Source organism: Hemicordylus capensis, chromosome 1, assembly GCF_027244095.1.
Source record: "Hemicordylus capensis ecotype Gifberg chromosome 1, rHemCap1.1.pri, whole genome shotgun sequence".
Taxonomy (NCBI): Eukaryota; Metazoa; Chordata; class Lepidosauria; order Squamata; family Cordylidae; genus Hemicordylus; species Hemicordylus capensis.
This window is the reverse complement of record NC_069657.1, coordinates 385,076,682-385,093,979: the sequence shown is the minus strand read 5'-3', so window position 1 is coordinate 385,093,979 and position 17,298 is coordinate 385,076,682. Positions and strand designations below refer to the sequence as shown.

At 39.5% G+C, this 17,298-nt stretch overlaps 1 protein-coding gene across 2 annotated transcripts in view; it reads right to left on the bottom strand.

Annotated features, from left to right (window-relative positions):
- Positions 1-17,298, bottom strand: part of FMN2 (formin 2) — a 293,915-nt gene that overhangs the window by 34,818 nt on the left and 241,799 nt on the right. For both annotated transcript variants that reach the window (XM_053300841.1, XM_053300851.1), the window contains one exon: positions 8,383-8,434. In XM_053300841.1, coding sequence (XP_053156816.1) covers positions 8,383-8,434 — 52 coding nt within the window. The remainder of the gene's footprint in view (positions 1-8,382; positions 8,435-17,298) is intronic.

Genomic DNA, 17,298 nt, shown 5'->3' with positions numbered 1-17,298 from the left:
ATTTTCCAAAGATTTCAATCATATAGTTGGTTTTTAATCTTTTTTCCTCCCTTAAGCAAGTGTCCTTCAAGCAATTAGTATTTTAAAAAAGAAGGTAATGATCCAAGTTCACAATTTTCAAGTGTAATACAGTTAATGGGGGGATGCATTCTACCTGTTCACAGCTTTCAACTTATTTGTATTTAAATACAAGTGATGGGGTCACGTTCTTAATTCAGTGAACAATCCAAGAGCTCCTGCCACTTAAAATAAAGTGCAATATAAAGTAAAGAAGTTTTAAAAAATGAAATTCCGTACCAATGCAACTAGTTACCCATGGAATTAGTGAACTACTTAGGAAACTAGAAAATGTCAATGAAAAATTAAATTCCAATTTCCAAGAAGTAGCTCTTTAATAGGAACTCTTCTAGGTATTAGTATACTGAAATCTACTAAATGCTAAATGGCTGTGACTGTCCTTATAAACTGCATTACACCTTCTCTCTATTTTATATGCAATAGGCATAGGAGTAATAAAATGCATTTCTAATCAGCATTATTGCAAAGAGCAAGTCACTAGGCAGCAACCAGAATAAATTAGTCATGACTAATCCCATTACTTGCAATTTAGCATTACTAATTTGTGTCATTGTTTTCAAAGGTGTTTAGTCATGACTAACTAGTCTGGATGCTATTCACTGAATTTAGTTTTGCTGCACTTTTGTTTAGAGTTTTAGTAAGCTATAATAATTTAAGAAGCAACTAAAGGTAGTATCTTACGATACTACAGAAGATTTTGGCAGACCCATCTGGTTCCCTTTTGCTCCCAGGAAGAGGGAACCACTTGTTTACTAGTGTATTTTATGGTTATACCACTCTGCAGCTAAGTGCAGGCCTATGCATTTGAGCCGCAAACTGGCTGAGAAGGAAGCATCAGTAATGTAACTGAACAGAAGCTGCTCTACTACTGTCAGGGCAAGAGCTGGCTCTTGGCACCTCCAGAAGACCCTTGCATGATATGCCATGAACCACCAGAGAATCACTTACAGAAATCAGCTATGTGTAGAATATTTACAGCAGAGGGGGTTCTAAACCATTGGTTGGGGACTGTGATTGGCTAGCTATGGATTAATAGTTAGCCAATAATAGCTAGCCACTGAGACAATAAAGATTAAAAAAATACTTTTGTACTTCTTACTCAACAGGAAAGCAACACAAGGATTGGTTATACAGCCTGTTTTGGATGGAATAGCACTCATTCTGATGAACTAGGTGGAAGTGTTCCTGGAGCCAGAATTATTTCTGGATGGACACGTGTCAGTTGTGGCCAAGACTGCCTTTGTGCTGCGGTGAGTATTCCTGGAGAAGAGAGATCCAACCACTGTTACACATTTTGGTCACATCTCAGTTAAACTACTGTTCATATACTCTATGTGAAAGTGCCTTTGAAGAGTATTCAGACACTGAGGTTGTCGCAGAATGCTTTTGCCAGGGTGCTGATGGGGATCCACTATTCGGAAATGTGACTATGTTCACATATGATCTGCATGGACTCATTTCTCAACTCCATTGGGATTGCAGGTTATCCCCTTTACAACCCCATATGATTTGGGTCCAGGGACTTTAAAGAATTGTGTACTCCCACATGATCCTGCCCAGCCACTGAGACTGGAGGGGAGGCTGTGCTCTACAACGCAGCACCTTCTGAAGTAGTACGCCTTCTCAGGAGGTCCATCAAGCCTCTTCGTATCAACATTCCAGAAGTTAGCATAAACCATTTTGTTCAGACAGACCTCCAGTACAGGTTAATTTGTTGCCATTGAACTGTTGACTCTATCTGGCTCTGTGGCTGACATAGTTCAACTATATTCATTTTTAACTATGTTTGCTGTTTGTATCATATTTTTAACTTTGGTGGGTGCCCCTATGGCTGCTCTCCGGCTGAAGAGCAGCCTATACATTTCAATTTTAAAAATAGTATTAATGTGAAAGCCAGACAAGTTTCATTTACCTTTCAAATGAAGGGCTGATAAATGTCATTCTCTCTTTACTTTTGTCAAGGATTATTATGCAACCATTCTTTTCCCAGAACTACTCTTTAGAGAAAGCCGGTCTGCCAACAGAAGTATTTTTTGTTTCTTCATTGAAGTTTGTAAAACTTAAATAACCCTGCTCTTCTCCACCCCATCCCTTGCACAATTTATGCTGAATGGAAAATATTTACTGTGCCAACAAGATGGAAAATCAAACAGCTTTTAATTTACAAAAGCTAATTAATTAAAGAAATCATTTCTAAAGCTGCTTCTTATACCAGTCATCACTCATCCCAAGGGCTAAAGAAATGCAATTGTACTAGGCTAGCTTTTTGTTGTATCTGTCTATTATTGATTCAAAGAAGTCTGGCTACAGTAAACTCTCAGAGTAACTGATGCATAAGCAGAAGTTGCTGATAATTAAAACAATTGGCAATTCATACTTCATTGTTTCAAGTGTGAAGAAATAAGAATCTGGTACCAATTTATCTTGTTCTTTTATTTTGCTCTTATCAAGTATTTATCTGAAATGGAATTAACAGGAACAACCCCCCCCCCCCAATTACTGAAGCACATGGCTGCAACATGGAATCTTATGTTCAAGGGAGAGGTCACATTTTTCTAATTTTCTATTCTCCATTTTCTACATTTAAACTGCTATAAGGGGGAATAAATGGTTCAATCCCTATAAGGAAACTTTGGGAAAGCTGTTGTGTGAGTAATTCAGGATATAGGCAGGTTTTCAGGTTTCAAGGTTTATATAACATTTCAAATTCGTTTTGCATATATCAGACAGGTAAGAGGTTTCTCATTCATTTTCTACTCTCCTGTAAACAGGTACAGGGAAGTGAGCTGCTTTTTGAACTTGAAACATACCATTGTGTGATAAAAGTGTGTACCCGTATATTTATTTTATTTATATTATTATTTATCAAATTTGTACACTGCCCCAAACTTTTATCTCTGAGCGGTTAACAATAGCATAAAACAAGTTAAAAACATATACAAAAACTAAAAACAATTTAACAATATAAAAATAAGCCAGAAATTAAAACCTAAAAATTTAGGAAGCTGAGAAAGATTGAGTGAAAAGATGAGTTTTCAGTTGTTTTTTGAAAATTGCCAGATATGAGGAGGATCATATCTCAGCAGGGAGCACATTTCACAATCTCGGGGCAGCGACCGAGGAAACCCGTCTCTGTGTAGCCACCAAATGAGTTGGCGGTAACTGGAGATGGACCTCCTCAGATGACCTCAATGGGCAGTGGGGCTCGTAGTGAAGAAGACGCGCTCTTAAATACCCAGGGCCTAAGCCGTTTAGGGCTTTATAACTAGCACTTTGTATTTTGTCTGGAAACCTATTGGCAGCCAGTGTACCTCCATCAGTAAAGGAGTAACGTGGTCTCTCTGAGATGATGATAGTCATGTACTTTCCTAGCCCTCCCCTCAAATCAGGTGAAGGGAACCTCTTAATGTTACTATTCAAGGAAGATGAGTGCCCCACCCCCAGCCATCATTTCCACCCTCCTAAAAATTTCATCCGATTAGGGTTTAAAACAAACAAACAAACAAAAAAAAAAACCATGTAAGTGTGTGACAAATATCCATGCTAAGTTTCATATGGAGGGGAATATAGCTCAGTGGTAGACCACTAACACTTTGTATGCAGATGGTTCTGGATTCGATCCTGGAGTCGTCCGGTTGAAAAAAGAGTGGATCTCAGGTATCAGGGCTGGGGCACACCTTTGCCTACCAGTTTAAAATGAACAGCACCACTAGTTTAAAATGCAACTTCTGACTATGATGCCTCACAGTCCTTTACATCACCCTCTGAAACAATAGATATTTTCGACTTTAATAAGTCAAGTATTTCATGGGTACTCAAGTAGCTGGCGATGAGAGTTACAAACTGGAAAGTGACAAGTCTTTTTCTACTGCACTTTATCAATATTGTTCAGGGAGTGATGTAATTGTTTGGGGTTTGGTGAAGACATTCCATATCACTTCAGCTTTAATACCAGGCTGGAGCCTTTCTTGTCTGCCTGTGTAAGCTAGATAAACACAGACCTGTGTGCTTTCTTCTCATCTTAGGATACTTACCCAGAGATCTTAGAATATGCTCTTATTGTGAACTAAACATTTCACTTTTCTTTTTGCCCATGTGCCAGAAATCCATTTCTTGAATAAACACTTCACACGTTGACACTCTTAAATGTACTAAATATGATAAATAAATAAAAAAGTATACAACCTTGCAGAAACTATTAAACATCTCACTTCTGACAAATGAACAGTTAGACACTTTATGGAATGTCTAGGTCAGACATACCATTTTCTTTGTCTTCATTATGTGAGAAAGCTTAACTTTCCATTTCAACTCATCTGCTAAACAACTGAACTTTAAAAAAAATATACTTGAAACATTGTTCTCAACACATTATTCATTTTAGGAATTCTTGAAATATTTCCATTTTTACAACTTCTCTTTACTCAAGAAGGTTTGTCATTTCCAGAAAGATAAATATTTTACCATGTTTTTTTCCATAGCAAAGTATGAATCTGCATGATTTAAAGAAACAGGATCATGAGGCAGACACTGAGTGGTGGCACATCGTCACTTCAAAAAGAAAAATCCCACCACATTAAATCACGTTAATTGTGCTCCATCTAATCCATCACCGCAGCTAGCAGAAACTCACCCAATGCACCACTATCCTACCCATGATTAGTAGAATGTAACTAATCTCTTATTTATTTAGTTTCCTTAAGCTCTCATCTCACCCTAAGCCCACATATTATGTTTGACACTGAAGCATTTTGTTAGGTGAATGCTACACAAAACCTACACAAAGTATATCTTAGCACAGAAAACACACCCCAATTTTTCTCTTGCAGTAGAAGCAGTTATGTTAGAACCTTACATACATTAAGTGTTATCAGTGATATGTAAAGGAAAAGAACCATGTTTTCATTGTTTAGTTGTGCCTTGTCTTTAAAATCAAACTTTAAAATTCCAGAATGCTTATGCATACATAGCAGGCTTATGTCCCAGATCATCCTTCTTAGATAAGTATATGCCACAACGTACACACCATCTCCATTTGGCCTAAAGCCCTTAGTTGAGTCTTATCTACAAAAGTTTATGTCAACATTGCCATGGTATTTTTTTGCATTTTAAAAAAATCTGGAACAGTCACCAGTACTAGTTGCAGAAAGGAAAATGCAAAGGAAATGATCAGAGATCAAATAAGACATGGAATTTCTGACAACTGAGCAGGCTTCATCTATAGAGGTTCTGAGATGTACTTGTTACACCACTTTTACAAAATACGGTTATTGAAATGCCCTCGTTTTCCTACTTAAGGCCCTTTCCTTTAGACTCTTTGGTCACTGATGATCAGCAGAAGACCCTTCCAAATAACAACTGCTTGCCTATAGAGAACTTCATCCAACCCAATTGGGATAGCAGATTTGTAGCTAAGTCCCCCAAATTTATTTGCCCATAAAATGTTTTATTGACCTGCATTGGGAGGCTCACCCTTCTTGTTGGTGGCATTGGAAGGACTTAATTCTTTTCAAAACTTTTTTTGACCATGCCTCTGTGGGCAGTAGTGACTTCAACAGCATTTGAAGCACCGATAACATTCCTGGTGGTCAACCCATGTTGGCTAGTAATTTTTTGTTCTTTAGAATGTGTCAGGAAATGGCCCTGCATGTTGTAGAGTCACTGCCCAGTACATTCGGGGGGGGGGGGGGACTGTTGGCCACAGGCCAGCACAAGTTGACCATTGTGGAAACTATTAGTTCTTCAAAAGATGCTGAACCCATCATTGCCTGTAAAGTTGCAATGAAAAAAAATGCTCCAAAAGCAATTAATCTTCTCCAATGTCAGTTGCTCCAGTATATATTTCAGAACACCAAATGTAACCAAGTGAATAGTTAAAAAGGTAAGACTGAGGATGGAGTTGTATCTCAGTGGAAGAACACATGCTTTCCATGCAGAAAGTTCCAGGTTCTGTTCCTGGCATCTCAATCTAGAATTGGGAAAAACCTTTGTCTTAAACCCTGTGGAGCACTATCAGTCACTATAGACAATACTGAGTTAAGGTGGACCAATGGTCTGAGTAGTGCTAAGGCAGCTTCATATGTTCATATATGCTCTCTTCACACCGGCATCTGGACTAAAACTATCTTACTGATTTCCAAAATGCCTAGTTCTTTGTTACCACAAATCTCATTTGCTGGTGAGTGCTCTTTTTATATCCCATTTCCTCACAGAGAATAATGTGACTATAGCTGTGAAGTGTATGAGTCCTTTTTGTTTTTTGTATGGCCAATGTGTAGTTTCTAGCTCTCACAGCCTCCATGTTTTAAGGATATGTTTCACAGAGCTGTGGGAAACAACACTAAGGAACAAAATCCTATCCTTCCTCATTCATTTTCATAGAATTTGTTCTAGTAAGACCTAATCTGCCTATTTTCCTTTCACCATCTCTCCAACTGGACTAACTTTAGTTCAAATCAAGGTCCACAAGTTAGATCTCTTGCACCTCAAATGTTCACACATCCACCATCTTGGACTGGGGTGGTTGACATCATTATAGACTACACCATTGAAGTGTTCCTGTGTGTCCCTACAGCTGTAGCAAATTTGGTTCAAATCAGTTAAGAAGTTCACAAGTTAGCCCACTTGCACCTCAAAAGTTTACACGTCCACCATCTTGAATCATGGTGGATGACATCACCACAAACTATGCCATTGAGCTATCCCTGTGTGTCACTACAATTGTACCAAATTTGGTTCAAATCAGTTAGACAGTCCATAATTTAACCCACTTGCACCTAAAATATTTGTGCATTCACCATCTTGGACTGGGGTAGATGAAATCATCACAAACTATGCCACTGAGGTTTCCCCATGTGTCCCTTCAGCTGTAGCAAATTTGGTCCAAATCAGTTAGACAATTCAGAAGTTAGCCCACTTCCACCTCAAATATGTATGAGTCTGCTATCTTGAATTGGAGTGGATGACATCATCACAAATGACATCATTGAGGTGTCCCTGTGTGTAAATCACTACAACTGTACCTAATTTGGTTCAAATCAGTTAGACTGTCCACGTTAGCCCACTTGCACCTAAAATGTTCATGCATCCGCCATCTTGAAACAGGGTGAATGACATCATCACAAACTATGCCATTGAAGTGTCCCTATGTGTCCCTACAACTTTACCCGATTTTGTTCATATTGGTCCAGACGTTGCAAAGTTGATGGGGGGCGGGGAGACACACACATAGACACACGGAATGCCGGGTGATCTCATAAGCAGGGGTGTAGCTAGGGGAGAGGGGGCCCGTGTTCATCTCTCTCTCTCTGGTGGCCCCTCAGAGTGAGATAAATAATGAAGAAAATAGGGATGGGTGGAGCTAGGGGCCCGGGTTCTTTGAACACTTTCACTCAATTATAGCTTCACCCCTGCTCATAAGCCTACTAGAAAGTAGGCTAAATATGAAGGTGTCACACTAGCAACTGATGCATGACATTTTACAGAACATGACAATCTTTAATCAGGTTGAACTTAATGAGGCAATCTTAACTCAATGTATCATGTAAATGTTTAACATAAATAATAGAATTACCAATTATTATTTAAAAGCATTTCCCAATATGTGTCTTGGCATATTGGAAGCAATTCTTCAAAACTACAGTTAAAAATCTGGCAAATAGATGTGTCGTTTCCATTAAATTTGGAAAATGTGAATTTTAAGAACAAACGTTTTCCCTTGCTATTAAAGCCAATTCTAAAAGTAAGCCACAATTTTAAGGAAATTGCAATAATGAGGGAGAAAAAAGAAAGCAGAAGTGGAACATATGCAAGAACATTGTGCAAGAAAGACAGCTAAATCCTCAGACCTTATTTATACTTACATCAATACTGAATTATGCAGTTCATTGGCTTCATTGCAGTTAATTTGCCACATTAAAGTAATGTTTAATTACTCACATTATTAATACTTAACACCAGGTTTTGTCTTTCCTTTGTATAGAGTGGGGAGTTCAAACATACAAAGCATGATAGTAATGTACATATGTTATGAATCTGAGGAAGACCCATAATTATATGCAAAGATCTGATTGGTTCACTTTATTATCTTCCTCTGTTTGGCAATGTTAATTTCAGGAAGTGATTGAACTTGCTAGTTTTAATAACAGACTAAGTGGGAGCATTATACATCCAAAAATATCCAGCAAATTGTCCAGCATCACAATTTGGTCCTTTAAGAGTTATTTCCTTTCACTACCTAGACAAATATAAGCTTATCAGAATATTGATGGAAGCACATTTTCATATTAAGCTTGCTTGTCTCACCTTTTATGTGTCTCTGTCAAGGATTTCTCTTCCATTTCATGGTCAATCTTAGCTGAACAATAAATAGAGAACAAGGTTAGACACAGAATGATGTATTTTTATGATTTTCTTAAGTAGTAATATTCTCATGAGCTAGAAATGTTTTACTTTTACTTGACATGAAAGTGATGAATAGACATATGTCACTCCACTTCAAGAACAGATTTGATAGGGGAGGAAAGTTATTAGTGCCAAACACAATTGAATCCACAATAAGTGAACAATTTGATTAAAGAAGCAAATTGTGTAAGCTGGGCAGGTAGAGTTGGACTATTCCTTTTATCAACTGCTGTACAATTTTTTCAATACATTCATTTTCCTTGTCCATTTTTGGAAGGTACTCTCCTCATGAGCATCTGTACACACACACACACACACACACACACACACACACACACACACACACACACTGACTTGTAGCTTTTAAGTATACCTCCTGTACCACAAAAACCTGGACTTTCTGTGTCTAAATGTACCTGAGAAAAACTGTCAAAGTTTGTGTGAACTGTAACCCTAACTCATGATTTACAATGGCAGAGTTTTCCTGCATTTTCTGGGAACTTAATTTATTTTTCTGGGATTTTCCATTTTTGGATAGTCTGGGTATGGTCTGGAACTTACCTGCGAAAACAGCACATTTCTATATTTTGTGGTTTGGTCTGGGAGTTTCAGGTCAGTCAGTGAGTCACTGAGGCCAAACAACTTTGTATAGATAGATACACTAATAAAACTTCTTGCAGTTTGCAAGCATGCCTCCTGTACCACAAAGTCTAGACTTTCTGTGCCAAGATTTGTTCAAACCCTAACCCTAGCTCATGCTTTCCAATGGAAGAGATTTCCTGCATTTTCTGTGAACTTAATGGTTCTTTCTTTCTTTTTCTTTCTATAGTCTGGGTGAAGTCTGGAACCTACCTGCAAAAACTACATGTTTATATCTTTCATGGATTGGTCTGGGAGTTTCATGCCAGTCAATGAGTGAGACCCAAGCAGCTTTACATCTGCATCTACATCTCTACACCTATATCTGTATCTCCAACCACTAATTTAAATATAGGTAGAAACTAGTGAAAGTCTCATAGGCATTTACCAAAAGAAATATCTGAATGAAAGAACCAGGGCTAAGCCAACTGTCATGACATGTTAACTCTTATTGGTTGCCATTATCAGAGTACTACCATATCAACGTTCACCAGAAAATTAATTGCCAGTGCCACAGAAATTTACCAGAAGCAAATGAGTGTTCAAAAATGTCTTTATAAAGTTGGCAGTTTTGTGAAATATTTCATATTTTCAGTTAGGGTTTCACCCATGGAGAAATTAGGAAATTTTCAAGCTTAAATTAATGAGCATTCTGTAATCTTATGATATCTGCTCTGTCATAATTGAATACTTTCACATCAAACATTCTATTATGTCATCAGTGATGAATCCAAAAATCTCTGCTCCAATGCAAACTTGATCAAATGTTATACACAACAGAAATTCTGTTGCCACAATCTTAAACAGTATAAATCCCATGCTGTTGGGCAATTCTGATACAAACACATACAGCACAAAATGTGCATAGAGTGGGCCCATCAGATTCTGACAAGACCCCCAGATCTCAAAGGAACTCTTGGTTCCAAATGCGGGGGGGGGGTGGGATTACAACATTTTTGGTCTAATGGATTTGAAACAGCACTTCAACAACAGGCCCTTAGCTGGAATTATACCCAGATAGAAGAAACAAGGCCTTATGCCTGCCGTCAGAACTTTATGTAACATGAATGTTTTGTTTTACATAGCATGATTCACTCAGAAACATTTTAAAATACTATTTTCCATTGAAGTGGTCGCCTACAGTCTGTCCCCAAGTTTTGTCCATGTGCTTTTTTCCCCTGAACTCCTTCCGATAATGAGTTGGGTTATTTGCCACCCCATAGATTTTTTTTTCCATTCAAACATATGTTTCCATTTGAAAACAATGTTAGAATTTCACCATAACACAACAGTTTGGGAAAAATCTTACAGAGAAATAAACAGCTATCCATAATAACCTTTAAAAATCCTGCAATGGGGACTGATAGCAATTGGCAAGAAAAACAGAATAAAGAGTTAGGGTATCCTATAGAAGTGGGATAATATGAGGATAATCTGGGTATTTTACTCCAAACATTTTCACAATATCATCATAATACTTAATTGCTATAGCCAAAAGCCATTGCAGAAATAAGGAAAAAATAAGGGGTGTGTGTGTGTGTGTGTATAACATAGATACAATAAATCCTAAAAACATAAAGCACGTTTCAGAAACATAAGATGCATTATTCAAAATATTCAATGCTGTAACAGCTGTAGCAGTCAACTGTTTTGCACACATTTGTAGGGTTACCACAGCAAAGAAAGAGATCTTGTAAGTTACTGAGTCATCTGAAACAGATAAGAGATCACGTCTCTTCTCTGGAATATTTCTAAATTGTAAAACTGGCTAATATGGTTCATTTTCTCAGCTTAGGCTTATGCGGGCATTTGCCTTTCACCAATTAGTGGAACTATTCTACCTATGCAAACAAAATGTTTGATAGCAACGATTCAAATTTCTTATTAAGTCAACCTCAATTCATGCTGAGACATGAATGCGAGAGCAGGTGAAATGTAAAATAAGCTATAAAACAATTTTGTTTCAAGCCTGCAAATCAAAGTTAAAACTAATTGTCATTGGAGCCAAGAAGATTCCACTGGGGAAAATCATTGCATAAAACTCTGAAACAGAGTCCCAATTTTTATTATTCATTAAAATATTCCTCAGATACAAATGCTAAATTTTGCCACATGGAAAAAAAAAAGTATTGCTTGGGCATTCAACACAGCTGTCTCCAAGTAGCTTAAATACATTGCTAAAAGTCTAGGGCTGTTTAGTGATTTACTAGTCTAGAGTCGTGGGTTATAAAATGCCTCTGCACTATAAACAGTCATAACTGAGCATCACTAGTTCACTGCCAGGTTCAGTCTGTTCTGCCTGGATCATTTGAACTGGCAGCAAATCTTTACCACAATGCCTATTTAGGTGGTTTATACAATCTTACACATCCAGTTTGTAACTATAAAAAAGGGACAGATGTTGTCTAATTTACATTCTGAAAGTACTAAAATAAAATTGTGATCTAGGCAGAACAAGCCAAGGTATTAGGGCATTTAACAATTTCTCCAGTACAAAGAGAAGCCCCACCCCCATAGCTTTTCATAAAGGCCTCTTGGTAATAAGAAAGGAAGGTAGATTATGTCGTTCTCCACCACCATGAATCTAATTAAAAGCATATATGTGGGGATGCAGTGACAAGACAAATAGGAGGCAGAGAACATAGCAGCCACTCACTGCATAGGCATAAACCCTTTTAGAAAGGTTGACAATGTATGGGATGCATGGAGCCTCTCTAGATGTTAGTGTTTCCCATCAATTCCATCTGCACTGCCCCACCAAACAGCCCTGCCATATTATTTACTACAAATCACTATATAAAACCTGCCAATCATACAGTGAGTGTTGATGTCCATGATCCATGTCAATTTTGGCACTGCTGGTAGGGATGTGCAAACTGGTTCATATGTTCAGGGTCAAGCGGAACCACTCCGGTTCGGTTCGACCCCAGATCAAACCCCCCAGCCATTGGGGGGGGGGCTGTGAGCCATTTTAGTTTAAAATACTTTTTTAGTACTTACCTCCTCTGGGGAAGGGTTCTCTGAGGCTGCGGGGGGTCCTACAGAGGTTCCCCTCCCCCGCTGGCCTTCCTTATATAAAAAAATCACCCAGTTTGGGTGTTCTTTGGCCCATTCCGGGCCTTTTCCCCCTCATGGTGGTCATTTTGGAAGCTGCTGTGCATGTGCAATGGGCCCAGCTGGGTAATGACCCGCCCCAACAGCCTCAGAAAAGCCCCCCTGGAAGGGGTAAGTACTAAACAATTTAAAACTAAAAATGGCTCATGAACACCCCCCCAAACTGGGGGGGGGGGTTGATGGGGGGGAACCAAACTGGCCTGGTCTGGTTCGGGTCCTGTTCAGACTCAAACCGAACCAGGCCAGCCAGTTTTGTGCACACCCCTAACTGCTGGTGCTTGGACACTTACTACACTATGGACATGAATCATCTGATTACTTCTACTAAGGGCCATGGCTGGAGGGTCGAAAGCATGCCAGAGATGCAAATAACCATGGTATGTGTAATGTCTAGATTTGTTCCAAGGTTGAAGACTTCTGATTCCCATGACTTTCTCCTCCCAAAATATAAGTATGAACTTTCTTTTTTGCATAAATAGTAATAGCTTTTCCAACATGTACAACTGCAATCTTATGTAGACATTTGCCGATGGTTAAAAAAAATCCAATAGATTTATTAATAAGGGAATTCAAAACATTGCAAAATAAAGGGAAGAGAAGAAAAGACAACCAGAATAAACATGGAGAGTAAACTTACTCATATTCTGTTGAAAGAGAAAATAATAATAGATATGACTAGTCAATAGTATTTTTTCCTTAAAAGTTATGAAATACATATAAATTAGAAGCCTTCAGCCCTTTTAGAGGGACGATACAGAGGGATCCCCTATGGGGAGAGGCTTTGCCCATGCGGCGAGGGTCAAGTTGAAACAGTTACCCATGTACTATTGGAATGCCTGCTCTACAGAGACCTGCACCGGGATTTCATTCACCCTCTGACAGTCAAATTCCCAGGTCTCGATCTACCTCAGATGACTGCCAGGCTCCTGGAAGGAAGTAATTCCTCTTCCACTAGACTGGTAGCCAAATTTTGCAGTGCAGCCCTTCGCTTTCGGAAGAGCCTAAAAATGGACAAATAAACGACACAATGCCAGAGCAATTTGTACTCATATCTCGGCTAGTTGTAGCTGGGCATGTGGGGATAGGTATTGCCAGCTTAAAAGTAGCTAATTCAATGCTAACACTTTATAGAGCCCCTGAATTGTATATCTCCTCCCAGATTGGGAGCTGAGCTGTGTTTGGAGTTGTAATTGTTCAATAAGCAGGAATAAGCTGCCCTTTTATTTTAATCTATTTCACTAGTATTTTACTAGCATTTTCAGTGACTCTGTGCTGAGCCGGACCCCATAGAATGCTGATTATCCCCTCTTTTAAATTTGTTCTGATTTTATACTGCTTTTTGACTGAAACAAAGTGTTTGGCTGAGTCCTTTTTAGCTTACATGCATTTTATCTATTCTGTTTGTGTTTTATATCATGTTTTAAAATTTTGTATTTTTAGATTCCCTCCCCCTCAGTCTTAATGCTACATCAATTTTAATCTCCGTAATACTGCAACACTTTCCCTATATTGCATTTACTGTATAGTATTACTGTTTTACAACTTGTGCTGGTCAACGACCGTAATAAAGATGATGATGATGATGATGATGATGATGATTATTATTATTATAATAAATTAGAAAGAGGAAAGTACTGGTTCTGCCACCCTACAAAGCATAACAAAATGTGGTGGTGCTATGCAATGGAAGGACCTTTGGAAGATGGGGCTGAGGTGGTATATGAGCTGCCTCACAATCCAAAAGTTGGTTTTTTAAAATTTCATAATAGTACCAGAGAGTTTATAAGAAACAATATTAAATCTACTGGTACTATGAGAATAATGTATGTTTGGCCACCAGAGAATTAACAGCAGCCTTTCTAAAATGGAATAACTCGTAAAAGTATAGGAACAAATGGTTGAACTTACTCATATCCTCCAACATTTCACCGATAAAAATAGGGGCATGCCTATGAATATGTAGGGGGTGTGGTCAAGCAACTTGGGAGGTGTGGCACAGAATTCTGACTAAAAGCAGGCCAGAAATGAAAAGCAAGTAATAAAAGGCATGGACACCACATTGTTTGAGATTACCAAAGCAGATTAGGAAAGGCAATATTAAAAAAAAGAGAATGCAGAACACATTTAAATTACTAACATTAAAAACAGAAATAGGATTGTTTCACTCAACCCCTGAGATCACTTAATGAGCTATTGCTATGCTGCTCAGCATATGGTACAACAAAACTGTGTATATGGCAAGGTGAACAAGATTTTAATTTGCCAAAAGCAGCAAAAAAACCTTCATATTGTTCCTGGGATAGTGCTGTTCAAGAGAGAAATGTGCTGCAGGGTAACAAATTCGGTTCATACTCAGTCTCTGGGCAGCTGAACAATGGAGTATTCCATTCACAGTAGCACTGTGTTTAGGTACTTCAATGCAGGTCCTATTTTCACTGTACATTAATAAAGTGGCCTTATTTTTGCTCCAGGTGTGTCCTATCTTCATTGGAGCCTGGGGGTGCAATGCCAATCCCCACCGCCATGCCAGTGTGATAAGGTGGGGTGTAGGGTTGTGCCCCCGGCACATGAGGCAAACATGCTGCCGCCATCATGCCTCCCCCCACACGGGGCCAGGATTGGTCAATCGGGGAAGGAGCCGCCCCCACTTGGCCCAGTCATGAGGCAACAAGGAGGATCGCGGCAGAGGACCCATGTGGATAGTCCTGGGCCAGGCAGCAAGCTTGCAGTGCTGGAGGGGCAAGTGGCGAGCAGAGGCAACCACCCACCTGCCATGTACTCAGTGAGGGATAGCCAGTCACCAATGGAGCCAAGTAGGAATTTTTTGGGTTGCACTGAATTGGCACTAGGTGAGGCCTTTTTCCACCTACTTCTCACTGATTCCTTGGGGTTTGGGTCATAGGTAGGCATTGAGGGTGTAAACTGTCACTTGGCAGGAGAGTGCGGATCTGGGGTAGGCAGATAGATTCATTCATTCATTCAATTTCTATACTGCCCTTCCAAAAATGGCCAGGGCAGTTAACACAGAGAAATATTAAATAAATAAGATTGATTAAACGGTTTCTGGCCGGAGAGACATTTGAGGTGTGGGGTGTGTGTAGGACAGCCCTTCAGGGTTTTTGCAGCCCGGTGGATTGGGAATGGCCCCTCCTTGGTGCATGGGTTGGCTCACCACTCAGAGTTCTGTGGCTTGGGTTGTGGTGGGCCATGTCGCTGTCTCCTCAGCGGAGGAAAGCCTCGCAGTGGGAGGACATCAGGACCTGGCACCTGACCAAATCAGCACCCGGCCCTTTGCCCTGGTGTGAGACGGCCCTCCCTAGGAGGCAGTCCTACACAGGAGAAGTACCCACACTCTGGTTAGGTACCTCATTGCAAGTCTTATTTTTGCTGTATATTAATAAAGTGGCCCTATTTTTATTCCAGCTAAGTGTGCCCTGTTGTCATTGGGGCCTGGGGGTGCAATGGAGTATTCCATTCATAGTACAGCTGTGTTGTAGACAGCCTTACTTGCTAAATGGGACTAACATCTTCCCTAAATGTCTACCTAGAGGCAGTAATGGGCTGGATGAGGGATAACAAACTGAAGTTGAATCCAAATATGATGGAGGTACTGACTGTAGAGGGCCAGGACCTGAGAGATGGTTTAGATATGCCTGTTCTGGATGTGGTTACACTCCCCCTGAAAGATCAGGTACATAGCTTGGGAGTGCTCCTTGACCCAAAGCTCTCTCTGGTTTCTCAGGTTGAGGCAGTGTCAGGGAGCACTTTTTATCAGCTTCAACTGATATGTCAACTACGTCCATATCTAGAGGCAAATGACCTTAAAACAGTGGTACATGTGCTGGTAACAACACGAAGGGACCACATAACACCAGGTTTGAAAGAACTGCACTGGCTCCCAATATGTTTCCAGGTGAAATACAAAGTGCTGGTTCTTACCTATGAAGTCCTTAACAGCTTAGGTCCAGTGTATTGAAGAGAGCACCTCATTTGCCATAAACCCTGTTATGGTCTTCTGGAGAGGTCCGGTTACGGATGCCACTGGCTCATTTGGTGGTGACCCATGACTGGGCTTTCTCTGTGACTGTCCCAGGGCTTTGGAATATGCTCCCTACAGAAATAAGAGCATCTCCTTCTCTGTTTTCAGGAAGAACCTCAAGACTCTCCTGTTTTTGCAAGCTTTTAATTAGAATTAATTTTTAATAATTTTTAAAATTTGTCTTAACTATTTTATTCTGTTTTATTGTCATCTATTTTAATTTGTGACTTTTAAATATTTTAAATTTTGTATACTACCTAGAGGTGTACATATCAGGCAGTATAGAAATATTTATTTATTGTATTTTATTTATATACCGCCCTTCCAAAATGGCTCAATATGATAGATAGATAGATAGATAGATTGATAGATAGATAATTCATTTCCAGATACAGTTTTGAAGTGAATAAAATGAGCACCAGTGATTTCTTTGTAGCCAACAGAAACATCTATTGCCTTATCACCAGTCCCAAATTGGAATTGTTTTATAATTATGCATTACTGATTGTAATTATGTATTGTAATAACATATCACTAGCATCATATAAATCTGCATTAGAGTGAGTCAAATTACTGGTCCAGTTGTTATTTGAAATGACTGGCAACAGTGCTCCAGTTTTCAGAGGGTGAATCTTTACTAGCCCTACCTAGAAATGTCAGCCTCATCAGAGACTGTGCAAGACTCACTGTATGTTGAGAGACTCATATGACATCTAAGTTCTAAAAGCCAAGGCCCAACAGTAATTCTCCCCCCGCCCCCGGCTGACAGACCCTTCACAAAAGCACATTTTCTGCAAATCTCATTTCTGCATTGATGCTGGATGGGAGGGGGGAAAGAGAGAGAACAAGCAATAGGTTCTCTCTGGCCCTGGATAAGTGTGCTTGGTTGCCAGCCAGCTCTCAGCTCCTATGTTCTTAGTTCCAGTTGCTTCACCATCTCAGTGCTACAGGGATGCAGTCAGGGATAATAGTTCCAGCGCTGTGTGAGTGCACAACTCAACAAGGGCAAAAGTCAGCCATGTGTG